Raw genomic sequence first — 21,005 nt, 5'->3', positions numbered from 1 at the left:
TGAAGATGTTCTGGAGACATGACAGTTGTGCACATTATAAATGTACTTAATGCCACTGGACAGTACATTTTCAAATGGTTAAAATGGGGGGCTCACTTGGTTAAGCATCTGACTCTTGATCTTGGTTCAGGTCACAATTCCACAGTTTGTGAGATCAAGCCCCATTTGGGATTCTCTCTTTCTCTCTCTTTGCCCCTCCCTTGCTCATGTGTGCACTCTCAGTCCCTCTCTCTCTCTCTCTCTCTCTCAAAATAAGTAAACTGAAAAAAAAACACCAATTATTTTTATTTTTGGTTAAGGTTTATTTATTTTGAGAGAGAGAGAGAGAGAGAGAGAGAGAGCAAGCTAGCATGAGCAGGGAGGGGCAGAGAGAATCCCAAGCAGACCCTGCACTGTCAGTGTGGAGCCCAATGCAGGACTCAAACTCATGAACCATGAGATCATGACCTGAGCTGAAATCAAGAGTTGGTCGCTTAATGGACTGAGCCACCTAGGTGCCCCCCAAAAACTGTTAGTTGCAGGTAACAGACACCCATTCAAAATGACTCAAAAAAAAAAAAAAAAAGGCGGGGGGGGGGGGGAATCATTGGCTGATGTAACTCAGAAGTCCATGAGGAAACTGACATCGAGCATGGTTTAATCCAGATACCTATTTATTATTATTGGAATCCATCTCCATTTCTTGGATGGATCTTTGGCTGTTGGCTTAATCTGTAGACTCTCCCCTTGTGGTGGCTTCTGGCAGTTTCAGCTTCACATTCAATCAAGAGAGTCTAATCATCCCACCTTGACTTCCATGTCCTTTCCAGAACCAATCAGTATGAGAAGGAGGATGGAATGCTCTGACTGGCTAGTCCTAGTCAAGTGTTTCTTCCTGACGCTGGCATGGCATGGGGAGGCTCTCACCTGTACCATCTGAATTAACAGCAGAATAGACGTGAGTTTTCAAAGCAAACTGGTGTGCTATCACCAGAAGAAGGTGAATTGAATGTACCACAGACAACAATCATAGTTGTCCTCTCCTCCAAACACAAACACAAGACACATGATTGTGGCCAAGAACAGAGTTTCTGATCATGTTTTTCTTGCAGCCTCTTTTTTCAAGAACCATGGTAATTCGTTGATCCCAGATCCTTTGCTTCTGGCCCTGGAAGGCAGACATGCTCTCAATAGTGGGTAGTAGTGATGACAAACTGAAAATTCTGAAAATGTATTTATATTAAGGCCCAATAACCAGAAATTCTGACATCGCGGCTGTATTGGTTATCTAAATCTGTGTAAAAAAACTACCACAAAATTTAGGTGCTTAAACAACAAACATTTATTATCTTGTAGTTTTCATAGGTAAGGAATTGAGGCACAGCTTAGCTGGGTCCTCCATTAAAGGTTCTAGCAAGACTATGTAATCAAGGTGTTGTCCAGAGTTATAGTCTTATTTACAGGCTGGATTTAGGTAGAATCCACTTCCAAGATGACTTCAGTGGTCCTTGGTATGATTCAGTCCTTTGCAAGTGGTTGGACTGACAGCCCCAGTTTCTCATGGACTGTTAGCCAGTGGCCTTCCTCAATTCTTTGCCACATGGGTCTCTCCATAGGTCAGCTAACAACATGGCAACTGATGACAATCAGAGTGAGCAAGTGAGAGAGAAAAGAGGGCCAGCAAGATGGAAGCCAACATCTTTGTAACCTAACTTCAGAAGTAACATTCTATCATTTATGCCAGACATGGGGCTCAATTCTACGAACCATGAGATCAAGACCTAGGCAGAAATCAGGAGTCAGACACTCAACTGACTGAGCCACCCAGACACTCCCCTAAAAGTATTTTAACTAATACCCTCATCCTGCTTTCCTGCTCTAATGTTAAAAAAAAAAAAAAGCTGTTTACCTTTACAAAAAATGTTGCTGATACAAATTGAATTTTTTTCCTGATTACAATATCAACAATAGCCTTGAAATGTAAGTTACTGTATGCTTGTTTCTATAAATTGATTCTCTTATACCTGAGATGGTTAGATATGGAATCGAGAATTTGAGTTGTTTCGTTTAAGAAAACTTGAACTTCTGGGGCACCTGGCTGGCTCAATCCGTTGAACGTCCAACTCTTGGTTTTGGCTCAGGTCATGATCTTACACAGTTTATGAGATTGACCCCCACACTGGGCTCTGCACTGATGGTGTGGAGCCTGCTTGGGACTCTTTTTCTCTGCTCCGCCCCTGCTCCCATTCTCTCTTACAAAATAAATAAAACTGAAAAAAGGAAAAAGAAAACTTGAACTTCTTTCCATCTTTTTATTCTCTCTTATTAAAGAAATGACAGACATAAACATGCCTCATTAACTCCTTCCTTCCTTCCTTCCTCAAATATTTGATTAAACATACCAATAAATGTTGAATGAAATAAGAAAGCCCCAGAAGACTACATTCCGCCTAGTTTCCTTTTAAAGATCAACTTTACTGGGATAAAATTTATGTACAATAACTTGTATCCATTTAAAGTGCACAATTTGTTGTACTTTTTCAGATGTATACACATGTGTAATGATGAAACAGGGCCACAGTAAATATTTCCATCACCCCCCAAATATTCTGCATGCCCTTTGCAGTACATCCTTCCCTCTGCCCCAGTCTAAGCGGCAACCACTGATCTTCTTTGTGTTAATTTAGATTAGTATGTATTTTCCAGGATTTCATACAAATGGAATCATATTTTACGTACTACTTTTGGCTGGCTTCTTTCCCTCAGTATATGATTTTGAGATTCATCCATGTTATGTTGAATGGATCAGTAGTTCGTTCCTTTTTTATTGCTGAATAGTATTCCAACGTGTGGATATATAATACTTGTTTATCCATTCATCTGTTGGTGGATATATGGGTTGTTTTCTTGTTTGGGTTATTGTGAATAAAGCTGCTATGAACTGTTGTATACAAATCTCTGTGGAGACCTATATTTTTACTTGTTTGCTGTAAATACCTAGGAGGAGAATGTCCAGCTTATATGGTAGGTATGGATTAACTTTCTAAGAAACTGGTAGAAAGTTTTCCCAAAAGGTTTAGCATTTTACATTCACACCTCCAGGATGTAAGAGCTCTACTTCTTGATCCACACTTCTCGTTTTCTGGTATTGCTGTTTGAAAAATGTTTAGTCCTTTTAAAGGGTGTTTAATGGTATCTCACTGTGTCTCATTCAGTTTGAATGTCAAACATGAATAATGATGTTGAATATCTTTTTTTGTATGGTTAATGGCCATCTGTTTATTTCCCTCTATGAACAGTCAATTAAAACTTTTGACCATTTTTTATGAGGATATTTGTCTTCTTATTATTAAGTTGTAAGAGAATTTAGATATCCTGGATACAGATTTACATAATTGTCAGATTCATATATTGAGAGTTTGTTCTTCCAGATTGTGGACAGCATTTTGACTTTTGTAATGGTGTCTTCTAGAGAGGAAAAGTTAAGTCCAATTTGGCTTTTTTTTTTTTTTCTTTTATGGTTCATGCCTTTGTGTATCCTCTCTAAGAAATCTTTTCCTACCTCAAGGTTGCAAAGATTTTCTTTTCTCCTGGACATCTTATAGAATTAGTTTTGTATCTCAGTGTAAGATCTGTTTTGTATTTATTTTTGTATATGGTGTGAGGTATGGGTCAAAGTTTTCCATACTGATATTTGTCTAAGTACAATTTATTGAAAACTAATGTCTCCCTTTAAATTGCCATGACCCTGTGTCAAAATTCATTTGACCATATATATATGGGTCTGTTTCTGGACTCATTTTTCTTTTCCACTGACCTATATGTCTACCTTTCACCATTACCTCACTGTTTTGCTTATTAAAAGCTTTATGGTAAGCCTGAAAATCAGATAATGTAAGTCTACCAACTTTTATTTTTTAAGTTGTTTTTGGCTATTCTAGATCTTTTTCATTTTCAAATAAATATTAGATGGGGCACCTGGGTGGCTCAGTCAGTTAAGCATCTGACTTCGGCTCAGGTCATGATCTCATGGTCCGTGGGTTCGAGCTCCACGTCGGGCTCTGTGCTGACAGCTCAGAGCCTGGAACCTGCTTTGGATTCTATGTCTCCCTCTCTCTCTGCCCCTCCCCTGCTCATACTCTGTCTCTCTCTGTCTCAAAAATAAATAAAAACATTAAAAAAAATTCAAATAAATATTAGAATCAGCTATGTATTTACAAAAATCAAAAGCCTACTGAGATTCTGACTCAGTTGGTAGACTGAGTTGAATCTGCACATCAGTTTTGGGAAAACTGAACAGTCTACAAACACAGTATATCTTCATTTGTTCAAGTCTTTAATTTCTTTCAGCAATATTGTTTCATTTTCAGTAATGAGATACTCCACATGTTTTGTTACAGTTACCCTTAACATTTTATGCTTTTGGTGCTTTTACAATTAACATTTAAAAAAATTCATTTTCAGTTTTATGCTGCTAGCATACAAATATACAGTTGATTTTTGTATATTAATGCTGTACCCTCTAAACTTGTTCAATTCACTTACTGCTTTTAGATTCTTAGAAGATCTCTTAGAATCTTCCTGTTTTGTAAATTCCTTAGATTTTTCTGAATTAGCAACCATGTCGCATGCAAAAAAAGACAATTTTACTTTTTCCTTTACAATCTTCATTTAATTTCTTTTTTGTGCTGTTTAGGGCCTCAAAAGAATTAGTGTGTAGAAATATAAGCCCAGGAACCCTTACCTTGCTCTCGGTCTTTGTGTGAAAGCACTCAATATTTATCATTAACCATGATGCTAGCTGCAGACTGTGGCCCTGTATTAGACTGATAAAGTTCTCTTCTACTCCCAGTTATGGAGAGTTTTTATTATGAATGAGTATTGACTTTATTCAAATGCTTTTTCTGTTACCTACTGAAGTAATCACATGGTTTTTCTCCTTTATTCTGTTAATAGGGTAAATTGCATTGATTGATTTTTTATTTTTATTTTATTTATTTATTTATTTTTTTTTTTAGGTGTATTTTTTTTTTCAACGTTTTTTATTTATTTTTGGGACAGAGAGAGACAGAGCATGAACGGGGGAGGGGCAGAGAGAGAGGGAGACACAGAATCGGAAACAGGCTCCAGGCTCCGAGCCATCAGCCCAGAGCCTGACGCGGGGCTCGAACTCACGGACCGCGAGATCGTGACCTGGCTGAAGTCGGACGCTTAACCGACTGCGCCACCCAGGCGCCCCTGATTGATTTTTTAAATGTTAAAGCTATCTTGAATTCTTGAGATAAACCCAAATTGGTTGTAACACTTTAACTTTTCTGTATGTTGTTGGACTTGATTTTCTAAATTTTTTCAAATATTTTTTGTCTGGTCATGAGGCATACTATTATGTAATTTTGGGGGAAATGTCTTAGTAAAGGCATTTGGTATTGAGGTTATGCTGGCCATAAAATGAGCTGGGATGCATATCCTCTTCTTCTACTTTCTGAAATAGTTTGTGCAAGATTTTGGCATTTCTTCTTGGAATGTTTGATAAAATTCACAAGTAAAACCATCCGAACTTGGAGTTTTCATGTTGAAAAAAGGTTCTGAAAATGAATTCAATTTCATTGTTATATATAGGGCTATTCAAATTTTACATTTTATCTTGTGTATTTTTTTAGTAAGTTGTTTAATTTTTAAATTTATCTGTCCATTTCATCTAAGTTTATTGGCATAAAGTTGTTCATAATATTAAAATATATTTTTAGCGTTTCTAAGATCTATAGTGATAACTCCTCTTTCATTCTTGATACTGGTGATTTATTTATATTCTCTTTTTTCTTAATCATTAATTAGAGGCTTATAATTTTGCTAATATTTTCAAAACAAGTTTTAGCTTTGTTATTTTACATTTTCTCTTTCATTGATTTCTGCTCTTAACTTTAAAAATTCTGTCATTCTGCTTACTTTGGAGTTGTTTTTGCTTTTTCTAGGCTACTGAGATGGAGTCTGATGTAACAACTTGCTTTAGGTTTTTATTCTTTCCTAATATAAACATTAGGGCTGGATGTGGTTCATCTGTACTCCACAAATTGTAATGTACTTTACTTTCACTACTATTTAATCTGAAATTATTTCTAAATTTGGGGATTTCTTCTTTGACTCATTTAGAAGCATGTTGCTTACTTTCAAAATATGTGGAGTTTTCAAATACATCTTGTTATTAATTTCTAACAAAATTCCTTTGTGTCGAGGGCATATACTCTGTATGATTTCAACCTTTTTAGATTTACTGAAATTCGTTTTATGGTACAGCCTACGATCCACCTTGGTGAAACTACTATGTGCACTTCAAAAGATTGTACAGCCCACGGCTGCTGTGTGAAGTGCTCTACAAATAGCAGTTACGTCCAGGTCGTTAGTAATGTTGCTCTGATCTTCTATGTTTTACTTATTTTTTTTAATCTCGTTTTACAATCAATTAGTGAGAGATGTGTTAAAATACATTATGATTATGGAATTGTCTATTTTTTCTTTTTAACACTGTCAATATTTGCTTCATGTGTTTCGAAGGTCCAATGTTAAGCACATACACATTTATGACTATTATGTCTGTCTGATGAATTGATCCTTTTATCATTATGGATGTCCCTCTTTATCTATGGTAATACTCTTCTTCCTAAATTCTATTTTACTTGATAGTAATATAGCCACGTTAGCCTTTTTATGCTTACCATTTGCCTGGTATATCTTTTCCCATCCATTTATATCTACGTATTTGTATCTTATACTTAAAGTGCATCTTTGTATTTAAAGTATGTCTTTCTATTTAAATGTGTCTTTTGTAGACAGCATCTAATTGTTTTCTAACCCTTTCAGATAGACTCTGCCTTTTAGTTAATATAATTATTCATGTGAATATATGTAGATCAACTCTTACTTGTTTTCTGTTTGTCCACTTTGTTTTTTGTGCCTCTGTTCACCCTTCCTGGCTTCTTCTATACTATTTAAAGTTATTTTAGAATTCCATCTTATCAATTGGTTTTTAAGTGATACATCTTTATAGTGTATTTTTATAGATTGTTCTAGTTACATTATACATCCTTCACATTTTACTTAAAGTTAATATTGTACCATGTCACGCAGAATGTAAAGGTTGAAATCCTGTCTCTTTACCTTACTTTGTGACATGGTTCTCAGATGCATCATATCTATAAATGTTACAAGCACAAGATATTAAAATGTTTGTTTTAAACAGTCATATGTGTTTTTGAAATTAATCAGTAAAAAAATAGGTTTCTATATTCAACCAGATATCAACCATTTCTGACGCGCTTCATTCATTCCTGAAGATCCAAATTCCCTTCAGTATCATTTCCCTCCAGTGTAAGAACTAGACTCTCATGGTGTGGGTTTGGTAGCAAGAAATTTTCTTTGATTTCCTAAATTTATCTGAAAATGTGGTTATTTTGCTTTTATTCTTCAAGGATATTTTCACTGGCTATAGACTTCTAGGCTCACATATTTTTTTTTCTTTTAGATCTATAAAGAAATTGTTCTACTGGGGCAGCCAGGTGACTCAGTTGGTTAAGCGTCCAACTTCAGCTCAGGTCATGATCTCATGGTTTGTGGGTTTGAGGCTCTCTGCTGACAGCTCAGAGCCTGGAGCCTGCTTTGGATTCTGTCTCTCTCTCTCTCGCTGTGCCTCCCCTGCTTGCTCTCTCTCTCTCTCAAAAATAAATAAAAACATTAAAAAAATTGTTCTATCTTCTGACCTCCATGGCTTGATGAGAAGTCTGATGCCATTTTAATCATTGTTCACTATATATAATATGCTGTTTCAGTACCTGGCTGCCTTAACTATTTTCTCATTTTCTTTGGTCTTTAGTAATTTGACCATGATATCCTTTTTTTTTTTTTTTTTTAAGATTTTTTTAATGTTTATTTTTGAGAGAGAGATGCAGAGAGAATGCACAAGTGGGAGAGGGGCAGATAGAAAGGGAGAGAGAGAATCTCAAGCAGGCTCCATTCTGTCAGTGCAGAGCCCAATGTGGGGTTGGAACCTAGGAGTTGTGAGATCATGACCTGAGCCAAAAAAGAAGAGTCAGACACTCAACCGACTGAGCCTGTTGTCTCGGGCTCCCTGGATTACGCTATTCTTAAGCACAGTTTGCTTGATATTTTCCCTCTCTAGGGTCCACTGAGCTTCTTAATTTGTAGACTTCTGTATTCCAAAAACTTGAGGATTTGGGGGCCCTTATTTCCTCAAATAACTTTTTAGTTCTATTCTGTCTCCTCTCCAATGGGTCTCAGATTACCTGTAGGTCATACTTTTGCTATTGTCCTTTAGATCCTTGAGGCTGTTAATTTCCAATAATTTTTCATTCTGTTCTTTAGATTGCTTAACTTCTATTAATCTACCATCACGTTTACTCATTCTTTTCTCTGTTCGTCCATCTGCTATTCAGCTCATGCAGTGAATGATATACTCAAGTACTACATGTTTTCAGTTCCAAAATTTCCACTTGGTGCATTATTTTTTACTTCACTTTTGAGATTTCCTATTTTTTATTCATTATAAGCATATTTTCTTTATCATCACTTAGCATAATTATAATAGCTACTTTAAAATTGTTTTCTGATAATTCTAATATCTGATTCACCTCAAGGTTGGCCTCTGTTCATTGTCTTTTCCTTGACAATGGGTCATGTTACTCCTGGCTCTTCACATATCAAGTAACACCAAATACTGAATACTTTGAATGTCATGTCGCGGAGACTCTGAATTCTGTTATATTTCTGAGAAGGGTCACTGTTCACAGTTTGTCTCAGCAGGCAATTATCTTGGTTGGAATTAAACTTGAAACCATCATGTCTGTGGTGGGCAATAGCCCAGAGCTCATGTCAGACTGCTTTCAACCTTCCCATCATGCATGGCTCAGGAATCAACCAGAGACTGGGACAGAGATTACATGCAGAATTTGGTGTTTCTCTTACGTGGCTTTTTTCCTACAATTACCCCTCACTCCGTGGTGGTTCTAGTAACTCTGAACTTCTTCAAATGGTTTTTCCTGCCAAAAAGAGTACAAGTTCTTTGTTGGAATTTTAGCTACCCAAGGTTATAACTCTGCCCAACTGTGGTTTCCCTCAGGGAAAAACCACAGGAATGGAAAACTCACTTTATGCTTAATACTTCCTCCAAGTTTCACCTCTCCTCCAAAAATCTACCTGCTTGTGTCTGCTCCCTAAAGCCCTTTGGTAGTCATTTGTTTTCTTCAGAATTCAGTTATTTGTAGTAGGTTCAATCTTTCAGGAGCTTATGCCACCTTAAGTAAAGCAGAAACCCATACTATTTTTTTTAATAAAGTTTAAAACCAAAAACCGTGGTGTGTGTGTGTGTGTGTGTGTGTGTGTGTGTTAAGACAAATCTAGATAAACAAAACAATGATAAAGACAAAATTCAAATGAATGTTTACCTGCATAAGAGGGATAAAAGAAGGGAAATACATAGATTAATACAAATTATTGTCAGTGTGCTAGTTCTCTGGCTATGTGTGGGTTAACAGATGTTTACTACTCTATTCATAAATGGATTAGTAGCATAACAATAACAAGGGCTATGCATAGGCCAGTGATGACCCTGTGTCATGGACCAGGACTTTAATAAATTCAATTACGCCCATCTAAAAACAGGTGTTCACAGAGTCTTCACCTTGTTTCTAGACTCTTGAAAAGTCGTAATATTAATAAGGCTCTGACAAGATCTAGTTGCAGGATTTATGAAATGGCTAAGGATTTATGAGATTCATTTATAGGTAAAATATATGGACCATTCAAATTTAGGCACATCTGAGACACATGGTTCATAATGGGAAAACCCCCTAAATAATGTTGCCATTTTGAATGAGAAGGATAAAAAGACAAAACCGTGTGTGTGTGTGTGTGTGTGTGTGTGTGTGTGTGTGTGTATGTATTGTTTCTTTTTTCACAATGCATACAGGCTCTTTGACCAACACAGGAAAAGTTCCCAAGGGTGTAGAAGCAAGAAATAAGAAAATAGAGTGAACTTAAGAATGTTGAAGCATTCTCAAAGCAGCAGAAAACTTTAGCTTGCATGCCTAAAAGCATATCCACATGTCAAGGACCGTGGGACATTTTCCCAGAGGGGACTGGACACGAAGCTTCCCTGGTCTTAGTATCTTAAACGAGGCTGAATGGAACACCAGGGAATATGCTGGAGGGAGGGAAAGCACACTGGCCAAAGGGGTGGAAAAAGTGATGCAATCAGAGAGCTCTTTCCCATCTCTAATTTTATGACTCTCTGTAAAAACGAAGGAGAATCCAAATCACTTCAAAATAAGATCACCGGAGACCTGGCTTGGAAGACTGGATCCAATGAGAAAAAAGTCTACAAAAATTTATTTTCGTGGTTGATAATCACATACCCTCCAAAAGATACCTCCATATGACTTCTGCTTTATAGCATATAGAGGGTAAAATTTTAAATTAATGCAGAATAATTTCTCTGGGAATTGGGAATGGTAGGGGAAAAATCTACAAACAATATCACTGTAAAATAAAGGCTTTCGTTCCCGACAATCAAAAGCTTGACAAATCATGCCAACGTTTTATTTCTCAGGATATTTAAAAGACCACAACAGAGAGCTCTTCACCTGCTTGCTATCTAGTTTGATTTTAAGGAGAGTGCGGTCCCAAAGACAAACCTCAAAAGGAAAACAAAATACCATTAGATTTTCCTTTATTTTTTCTTATTTGATGCTATTAATAATAAATGGTCAGTATTTTCCCAAGTCAAGGGGGAAAAAAAAAACCAGAAACACCTTTCTGTCACTTTCTTTGAAACAGCCCTGAAAACATATTTTAAAGACTATGCTTTAGAAAACTTTTTTTTTTAAGGACAGAAATTCACTAAATCCTCTAAAATTCAAATCTCTAATCAACTGAACACCCCTCCCCCCTGCCCACGGGTGTGAGGAAATAGGGCCTCTTTGGGGGAAGGTAATCCTAATTATGTGGCATGCTGGAGAGGCACCCAAGTTTATGTCAGTAGCAGATTCTGATAAGATAGGCACCATAAGAATGGGGTCTGGACTGTTTCAACGCGGGGGGAGGGGGTGTTGGTGTAATGTTGGTATTTAACTGTGATCTAGAGGCCAACAAAGGGCAGGGTGGACAAAGCACAGCCTAATGAAGCTGCTAGTGTCTGGGGTGAAAGAGCCACAAAGCCTTTCAAATTAGCAGCTGAATCCTGACACTCATTAGTGATTATACATTCGGGGGCTGCAACTTAAAGCTCCAACCAGTAAAACAGCCAAGACACCGCATACACACAAAGGAAATAAAGTATGTACAAAAATAAAGAGCCGGGACCTTTCAAATGTCTTCCCTTTCACATTCTGACATTTTTCTTTTTCTTTTCTTTCTTTCTTTCTTTTTCTTTTTTTTTTTAAATATTAATGACAAGACTGCAGTGTGCTTACCTTCCAATTTAGTACGAAAATAATTACCACTGCGACTAAAATGAGACTTTCATTTTTTTTTAATCAAGGAAGGTCTAGTCAGAAATTGCTTCTGCTAAGTTCTGTACAAGACATAATATACTCTTGTTAACTAACAAAACCAATAAATCAAGCTGAAGCACTTATTAAAGTATCTTACAGCACTAAATTTATCACTGATGACAAATTTAATTTGGGACTCTGACAGTTTGCTCCTTGCTTGTACTTCAACAGCTTTCTTTCTTTCTTTCTTTCTTTCTTTCTTTCTTTCTTTCTTTTCTCTTTCTTTCTTTCTCTCTTTCTTTCTTCAGGAGGAGGGGGGGCGTGAAGGCGGGAAATTATTTCACAAGTAATGAATGCTGAAATTTAGCAGAAATTTTTGGAGATGTAAAAGACAACTTCTGATAAAAAAAAAAAAAACTGTGGTTTTCCCACAGCGTCGCTGTCACTGGGGAAAGCTATGCATTAAAATTCTTTTCCAGCGATTCTGTCCTTCGCACATTAGAGTTAGCAGAATTTTTAAAATGGTGATAATGAGCACTTTACGAAGCAATTTATAATCATCACTCAGTTAACCCCCACTCTATCTCCACGGTTAGGTCAGTGCACGTCCCTTGATAATGAAGATAAGAAAATTGAGATACTGCATTTTCCTTACCTAACAGGTAGAATAATTTTAATCTATGGCAAGGTCATTCGGCACAAGGGAGGGTGAAAAGTAAAGAAATTCACAAGACTGTGTTGAGTCTTCTTATAATTGCCCAATACTGTAGCTAAAAGGATGATATTCCCGCTTTAAGTATCAAAAGAGAATTACATTACAAATACACATAAAATTATTATTAATAGGCAACCTTTGCTCAACACCATACTTGTAGACTACATAATGTGAATAATGCCTTATTTTCCCGTTCTGGTCAACTGCACTAGTTTATCATACAACACAACCGGGTTATATAAGTTATATTTTCTATAAACTTTTCCTCTTCCTAAAGCATAGCTCTACATTTCTACATTGGCATTTTCTTGTTGTCTTTTTTCAAATGGTGTTTTCTTTCTTGACAATACAGTCAGCATATAAAAACCAAATTTCACTGCCTGGTCCCAGTTAAGGCAAACCAAGCAGGCTGAACCACAGCCTGACAAGGAGAAGGCATTAAGCTCTGGAACAAAAGCATCCAAGTCGACCTGTTTTGCAGTCTGATTAATAGAAACAAGCTCCAAGGACTAATCACAAGCCGAGCCCTGTTTTGCAGATTAATAGAACAAAGACACAGGAGAGGAGAGGAGGGGAGCTTACGGCACTGGAATACAAATAAGCAAAGGTAGACACCAGACTTTCCTCCACTCTAGTCATCTCCCCTAAAGCCAGATTTACTGACCCAAACCCCAGGGTGTCACATTCAGGGAGGAATCAAAATGCAGCACCAAAGAGATGTGAGTTCTCCTGGTCACCCCAGCACCAAGTGAGCCAGGTAGGTTCCACCTTCACTTTCTTTGGGGATCTGATTTAAAAGAGGAAACAAAATTTCTTTGCAAATGATGCAAGAATCATGGTGCTTTCAGGGAATCTTCCCACCAACCCACAGCACTAGTTGATCAGGACAGACGCTTTTCCACTTGTCCATCTTTTGCAATGGCCTGACACACAGGTGTCTGTGAAATGTGTGCATACATGCAGGCCCACAAGTATACAAGAACTATATTCACAACAGCATAAAGTCAGAATAATAGAGTCGATTTCCAAATTACCCCTAGACACACATTTTACAACTAGACAATGGGGCCTTTTTTCCTGACTGTAAAAATAAAACTTCCTCACTCTAAGAATATACAAAATCCCAGGAAAGTAGAGTGAAAGGAAAAAGGAAAAAAAAAAAAAAAAAAGGAACACTCATAAAAGAAAAATCGCTGTGATATTTGTGGTATATTACCTCTCAGTTTTCATTTTCTCTATATATTTATATACATTCTCTATAATGTTATGATCCTTCTGTATATTTTTGGTGGGGATATGGGCTTTTGAAACGCTTAGTGCTAAGCATAAGAAGAAAAACACACCATTGCTCTCTGACGACTGGTGCTAATTCCTGAATGACTAAAACCAGGTGAATGTATGAATTTTTACTGGAATTGTAAAATCTTCATCGACTTGAGATCTGATAAGCTGAAGGCAGTTTACACACCTTGAGAAACAATCTTTAGGAATTGGGATGTGCACTTTTTGCATGATTTCTCTCCTTAATGGTTTTCTGCAGCAACTATTTTCCCTTCATCTTATTTTTTTTTATTTTTTGTTTTTTTGGAGACCAAGCTTTTTTGGTCTCATTTAGAAGAGTATGTGAGTCAATGGATAAAGAGAATGGATTTTCTGTGGCATATTTGTATCCTCTTTTATCAATAATCCAATTGTTCTGCTCACTGCAACAATCAGCAAAGTTAAAACGCATTTATAATGAAAATCATAAATATCAACAATTACAACATCTCAGAACTGACTTTAGAGCACAGTTAAGCCTGTGGTTTATGGGCAAGGCAAACTTCAAAATTTCCAAAGAAGTGATTGTGTTTCTCTCTGGCTTTTCAGGAGACTTGGAACTCTCCAGAAAGTAATTCTTATAGCAAATAAATTAAAAAACCAAAACCTTCCTTAGTACCAGACTTTCCCTTTAATTGTAATCCTGAACAGCACATACAATGTATTTGAACGTGGGAAGGCACTCAATACCCTGAAAATTCCCTTGCCTTTCACCGGCCAGTCTCCGAAGATGCCATACAGGCCACACAGAATTCGCCTCTGGTAAGAGCTGTCTAAAAGCACAAACGTCAGGGCCAGTATTATACACACACTTATGTTTTCCATTCTCCTACTCATTCTGCTGGACCTACAGGTAAATACTTGTCCTTACAAAATCGTATCTTTTTCAGGGAGAGGCTGAATCTGGGTTAAGAAAAGGAAGTTCTTTGCGGTTGCATCTGAAAAAACTGGAAGGATTAAGGAATGTTTAGTAACAGAGGCATCATAAGAATACCCTAAAATCCTCATTCTCAAATGCTTCCTACGAGTTCATTTATTTAAATAATATGAAAGCAGACCCCACAAACTGAGTTTCTTGAACAAATTTACTTTCTACAATTTTTTGTTTTGACGTGACACCGAAGGAAAAGAAGAAAGAGAGCAGGAAAGTGGCTAATAACAAGCCAACAGCGTGTTTCCAACTAGTTTTGCCACCAACAATTTCTTTTTTTAATTAAAAAAATTTTTTAATGTTTATTTTTGAGAGAGAGCGAGCGTGAGTGCATATGCTCAGGGATGGGGCAGAGAGGGGACACAGAATCTGAAGCAGGTTCCAGGCTCTGAGCTGTCAGCACAGAGCCCAACACGGGGCTTGGACTCAGGAACTGTGAGATCATGACCAGAGCCAAAGTCAGACACTTAACCAAACTGAGCCACCCAGGTGCCCCATCAACAATTTCTGATTAGGTTTTAGTCTAGCAACTCTTATTCTGTAAAGATCAAAGCAAGAAAGTTTTTTTTCTATTGATACCTGATTTACAGTAAAAATAGAGACCCCCAACTATGGCCAGTGACATGGGGTTGGACTTTTAAATCATTAAGACAATAAAGAGTTTTTTCCTAGTTTCTGTCTTTAGTAGTCCTCTTTCTAGAACCATGGTACTCCAAGCTACTTTCCATTGATCGTGAAGTCTCCTATGGCCTGGAAAGTCAGTACATCTTAGTGGATCCTGTATTATGATTGAGATGTCCCACAATTTCAATACATCTGTAGCTTACAATGTAGGGAGAAAAATCCGTAATCTATAGTTATTAAGCCAGGCAGGCATCGGAGGCACTTAGTTTTATAAACAATCATTCTGTACATAATATGTAAGAGAAGTGCCTAACCAGTTTTAGGAAAGAAGGGAAAGTCAGGCTGTCAACTCTGACTTTTTTCTTCCTTTATAAACGGCATTGGTTTTATTTAGCCTTCAATGTTTATTTACTATAGACTCACATGAAATGTTAGCATTACTTTTTTAGGGGGAGCAGGGGGGATGGGATCTATTCTAAACCCACCACACCAGACATCAGAACTGAACGTATGTAAATTACCCAATAATATCACCAGCACCTTCATATGCTGTCTTAGAAAATTTTATCTTGGGAAGAATCTTACTCCGGCTGGTTCTTAACTACTTCCTCCAATTTGTCTTTATGTGCAAGGTGCTTCTCTTTGTTGCCTTTTCATTTTTGGCAGCGAATTTCATACTTGGATGTTATTAGTTGTAGCAACTGCATTTATACTTTACCCAAGCTAATCTTTCCTTATGTTTGAGCAAAACCGCCTTTCTATATCCTTTCCTGGATTAATGCAGATTTGTAACTCATCTTTTCTACTTTCTACAGAATGCACACGCATTCTGAGAACCCAGAGGCTTTCAAATTTGCCATTAGCTTCCTGTTTAAGCAGCCCTCATGGAACATTCCACATTCAATTTATAGTCCCCATCCAAGATTACCTTTATTTTTCCTGGGTGAAAATGCACTACCAAGCATTACTCATACATTTCAAATGATACTTCATGTAAGTGACCTTAAAAATGCCACATAGGGGCACCTGGGTGGCTCAGTCGGTTAAGCGGCCGACTTCGGCTCAGGTCATGATCTCATGGTCCATGAGTTCGAGCCCCGCGTCGGGCTCTGTGCTGACAGCTCAGAGCCTGGAGCCTGTTTCAGATTCTGTGTCTCCCTCTCTCTGACCCTCCCCCGTTCATGCTCTGTCTCTCTCTGTCTCAAAACGAGCCCCGTGTCGGGCTCTGTGCTATAAATAAATGTTAAAAAAAAAAAAAAAAAAAATGCCACATATGTCTTCATTTATCAGACATCTATTCAGTCTTCCATGTCTTTTGACCAAATGCAGCCAATATATGGGGTTCCTTTCCTAAATGGTTTCCACTACTCCAGATCACAAGCAACTTGCTGTGCACAACTGCACAATATTTGCTTTTAAAATTCTCTTTCTCTCTTTCCCACAAACACAAACAAGGGGAATCATTTTCCTAGACTAAGTTTCCTCTTCATTTCTGCCCCCTTTCCTCTGATATACCAGCATAAAAGAGAAAACAAAACAGAACAAACACAAAACAAACAAACCAAAAACCAAATAAACAAACATAGCAGCCATTGTGAAACTACACAATTGTTACCTTTCACAATAGAAGATAATAGTTACTGAGTGCCAAGAACTTAACCTACATGATCACATTTGAATCCCATAAAAATATATAGAGTAGTGAAAAGAATAAAGGCTTTGGGGTTGATGTCCAGTTCTGCTACTTAGGAAATGAGTGTCCCTGGGTGAGTTAACTTCTCTAACCTTCAATTTTATAATCTCCCAAAAGGGGGTAATTTTATTTTCTTTATATGGTTGGTGTGACACTTAAAAACAATGTTATAGAAGATGCCTGTACGTGAGTGATGCTTCTTAAGTAGTAGTTATTACTATTTGCATACTCAATGGAAACTATATAGTTTCATAGGTGAAACTATGGCTCAGGGAGATGAAATAACTTGCTTAACAAAGTAAATGATTCCTAAATGATAAAACTGAGACTCGAGTTCACTGGGGATAGCTGTTTCTAAAGGCCAAACCTATGGCCTCTATTCGTCACTGCTTCTCCCTTCAGAAGGGATAACAGGCGTGCAGGTGTTTATGCTATGTCCTGCCTAGGGCTCAGACATTTCAGGGTACATTTTCCTGCTGGGGACGCCCTGCAAGAAGTTTGTTAACCTGAGGAATGGATGGTTTAAGGGAAAAGAGAATCAGCAAGAAGTGCTCAGCCCAGTTTCAAACAAAGCCTTCACTGTCAAAGGGCTGTCCCTGGGCACAACATGGTTTGGCCTGTCCCCTGTAAGCTCCCACGGGCTTATAGGTGAATCATTAGGAGGTGCGTGACATTGTGCCTTGACTGCTTCTCACTGAGCAGCGTAGAAGGTCAGAGGGCTTCTCCCCTGTGGAGCACAGAACACAGCATGGCTTTGATTATCACGCCTCTATTGGGAAACAACTTTGGCAGCATGCAGACTCCTTGGAAGGGCAAAAAGGAAGGAAGTCTGGGCGGATGTGGAACCTGGCCAAAGGGGAGCACTTAGTGGAAGTGGCAACTTCTGAACTGTGCACTCCAAAGCTCATTTCACCTTCTTCACTGACGGTCTGGAGGATTAAATGAACCTGGGTAGTTACCTGGACTTATTAGTGAACACATCGGCTCTATAGGGTAGAAGGGCACCGTGGACGGCAGGGCAGCAGCGGTGACTGGAACCAGGCAAATTTGGGTCAAGACTGTCTACGGGACCCCAGTGCACTCACTCTCTGGTACTACCTGGAGAAATTCACATTACACTTAACAGTTCAGAGTATAAAATCAGAAATCCATGTTGGTAAAAGAGCTTAAAAATAAATGATATAGAATCCGCATGACTAATTCGACTCTAAAAATTCAACCATTGGGAATTTGACCATTAAGAAAAGAGAATACCACATATCTGATAACTGGTTTCTGATGTCCAAAGACCTCTCTAAGTACCCAGCTGGTCTAGCTTCTTACCAAATTCATGCTTTACACTGACTACTTTTACTACAGCTTGAAGACACAGTCTCCAAATCTAACAGAAACTTCTGTAGTTGCTCTTAGCACAGAGATAAGGCATCTGAATGTAAAGAAACTGACGGGAATCTCAAAATATTGTCGGAGACTTCCTTTGAAAATTCTCATTGACTTCATGTTAAGTTTGTCCAACTACTCCCATCCCCCAACTTTTTATTGAACCATGCTCACCCGGAGAGATGTTATACTCTCTGTATTTACGAATGTTCAGGATGGACCTAGAATGTTCACAAGGCTCACAAACATAGTTTAGTGCTCCGTTTGGTTCTATTTTGCTCTGCCATCTCTAAGTCCTCCTTGTAAATTCATGGCCAGGCTTGATCTCATATTGGAAATATCCTTTCCTGTGCAACTCATGACTCATCTGTGTAGACCTTCAGTCCATCCGCCACAGACACAGCTCTATCACCACCACTACCACCCTCATTCATTCATTCATTCATTCAGCTGATACGGGCACACCATCCACCATGTGCCAGGCACTGGCCTAGCCTGGGGTATGCAGAGAACAAAGCTGACAGGGTCCCTGCCCTCACAGAGCTTAGAGCCACTGTATAATCTCCTTCCATCCACCAGCACCAACTATGGGTTAAAAAGGAGCCTGTTAGGGGCGCCTGGGTGGCGCAGTCGGTTAAGCGTCCGACTTCAGCCAGGTCACGATCTCACGGTCCGTGAGTTCGAGCCCCGCGTCAGGCTCTGGGCTGATGGCTCGGAGCCTGGAGCCTGTTTCCGATTCTGTGTCTCCCTCTCTCTCTGCCCCTCCCCCATTCGTGCTCTGTCTCTCTCTGTCCCAAAAATAAATAAAAAACGTTGAAAAAAAAAAAAAAAAAAAAGGAGCCTGTTAGTGTAACATGAGAAAATGAAAGAACGTCCAGCGGCCAGCCGGCTGGGTCTCAGTGTTAAGGGCCAGGTCTTCCCTGGAGCATGGTGTGTGGACCCATGCCAGGCCTGACGTCAGCGGGGCACCTGCCAGCACTTCCTTCTTGGTGCATATGTCCAGGACCTGCTGTCTTTCTCAGCTGTGACCTGGTGCCTTGGATGGAAAACACCAGAGACATCCAATACATGCCCCTGCTGATGTGTGTGCAAAGGAATCATAAGTTATCTCTATGGAGCAAGAGGACAAGAAGGAGGTGATCCACGTCTTCTGGCACACTGAGACACAGATTATTCACAGAAAACTTTAGGCTCTGGAGGATATCGTGAAAAAAACAAAACAAAACAAAACAAAAACAACCTGATCATTTCTTTGTTCTCTCAATATCCCTATTTTCCCCCTATGAGTACCTTACCTGGAATCCTAAGAGCTCCTGACAAGTACAGGCGTGGATTTCTGTGTGCCTCTTTTGCAACTAGACAGAAACAGCTAGGGACGCCTGGATGGCTCAGTCGGTTGAGCGTCCGACTTCAGCTCAGGTCATGATCTCATGGTTCATGGGTTAGAGCCCTGCATCGGGCTCTGTGCTGACAGCTCAGAGCCCAGAGCCTGCTTCGGATGCTGTGTCTCTCTCTCTCTCTCTCTCTGTCCTCCCCTGCTCGCACTCTGTCTCTGTCTCTCTCAAAAATAAAATAAACATTAAAAAAAAAAAAAAGAGCTAAGTCTTCCAAGTGGCTCTTTCCTGAATTGCCTCAGGTCAAGGAGCAGGACATGTGGTTACTAAGGTATCTTGGTTTAGTATACACAGCTCAGCACAGGAGTGCTGGACTCCAGTCCTTGTGCCCCCAGAACTCACCTTGTCTGTCAAAAACGTTATCTTGGCCGCCTCAGTCAAAGGAGGCAATACTGAGCAGCACCAGACGTATGGGCACTTGGAAATGCTGGCTATTATTAATTACTATTATTAACACGACTCTGCCTATTTCAACTACTTAAAATTATTTTTTTAACTTAAATTTTAATTATTTCGGATCGTTGGGAAGCCCAAATGAGACAATGCAGGTGACAATGCTCGGAGTGAAATAACCATTTCAATGTAAGTTTATTTATTACTCTTGTTTGCTAATTGAAGTTGTCTCTCAGGATGTACAAGCAAAAATTCAATTTATGCCAATAGCTGATACTAAGCGTAACTGAATGCACATGAACACTTCCATACACCCCTCCACATTCTACACAATCACCACCAATACATCAGATGAAGGCACCAGGGCGGGCTTCAAGGGTTTGGATGGAGCGGGGAGGGGGATAGGGGTGGGGAGGAGGTATGAGCGGATCTAACATCAGAAGCTCTACACAACCAGGCTTTGGAAATGGTATTTACTGCTATGGCCATGAATGGGAGGTAGAAAGCAAAGTGATCAGTTTTGCTTTCTCCTTTTTCAAATAAACAGGGCAGTTGTTAAACCAGAAGTGAATCTGATCCCGTGCGGCTTTAAGAGCAGTCAGCTGCATTCTGGAACAGGCAAAAATGTAAACAGAGCCTGTAACTCTAGATCAGGGCAGAACACCCATTGGTTTCATATGGGAGAGTCTGCGGGCTCTGTGCCAAGAAAAATGAAATGTTAGCCTGGGCCTTTAAACAGAGTCATGTAAAAGCAGAGTGCATATTTGTTTAACACACACACAGGCCTTTTTCCATGCCAATACCTTTCTGAACCCTCCTGAATCAAAGCTGGAGTCCCTGAGATGATGGTAGGAACCAAGATTGTTGGTATAGTCCTGTTCTTTAGCGTGAAAAGACTTTCCTGCTGAACGTGGAGTGTTTCTTTCTTTTCTTCCTTTTTTTTTTTTTTTTTTTTTGGCCCAAGTTAATTACAAAGTATGACTGTGAAAATAAAATAAATGAGCCCATTCCACCCATCCCCATATCTGAATTCTATCATATGAGTTGCCAATTGGTTTCCTAATCCTCTCACTCA

The 21,005-nt window shown here is 38.8% G+C and overlaps 1 protein-coding gene across 9 annotated transcripts in view; it reads right to left on the bottom strand.

The window, feature by feature from the left end:
- Positions 1-21,005, bottom strand: part of MPPED2 (metallophosphoesterase domain containing 2) — a 176,610-nt gene that overhangs the window by 62,263 nt on the left and 93,342 nt on the right. Inside the window, exon 5 of one of the 9 annotated variants that reach the window (XM_078433343.2) lies at positions 1,286-1,615. The exons of the other annotated variants lie outside the window; for them this stretch is intronic. Within the exon in view, the coding sequence (XP_078289469.1) occupies positions 1,597-1,615 (19 nt within the window). The 3' untranslated portion in view covers positions 1,286-1,596. Of the gene's footprint in view, positions 1-1,285; positions 1,616-21,005 lie in introns of those variants that run through there. 9 annotated transcript variants of the gene reach the window in all.

Source organism: Panthera onca, chromosome D1, assembly GCF_046562875.1.
Source record: "Panthera onca isolate mPanOnc1 chromosome D1, mPanOnc1 haplotype 2, whole genome shotgun sequence".
NCBI lineage: Eukaryota > Metazoa > Chordata > Mammalia > Carnivora > Felidae > Panthera > Panthera onca.
The sequence above is the reverse complement of the archived record's forward strand: the minus strand, read 5'-3'. Positions and strand labels throughout refer to the sequence as shown.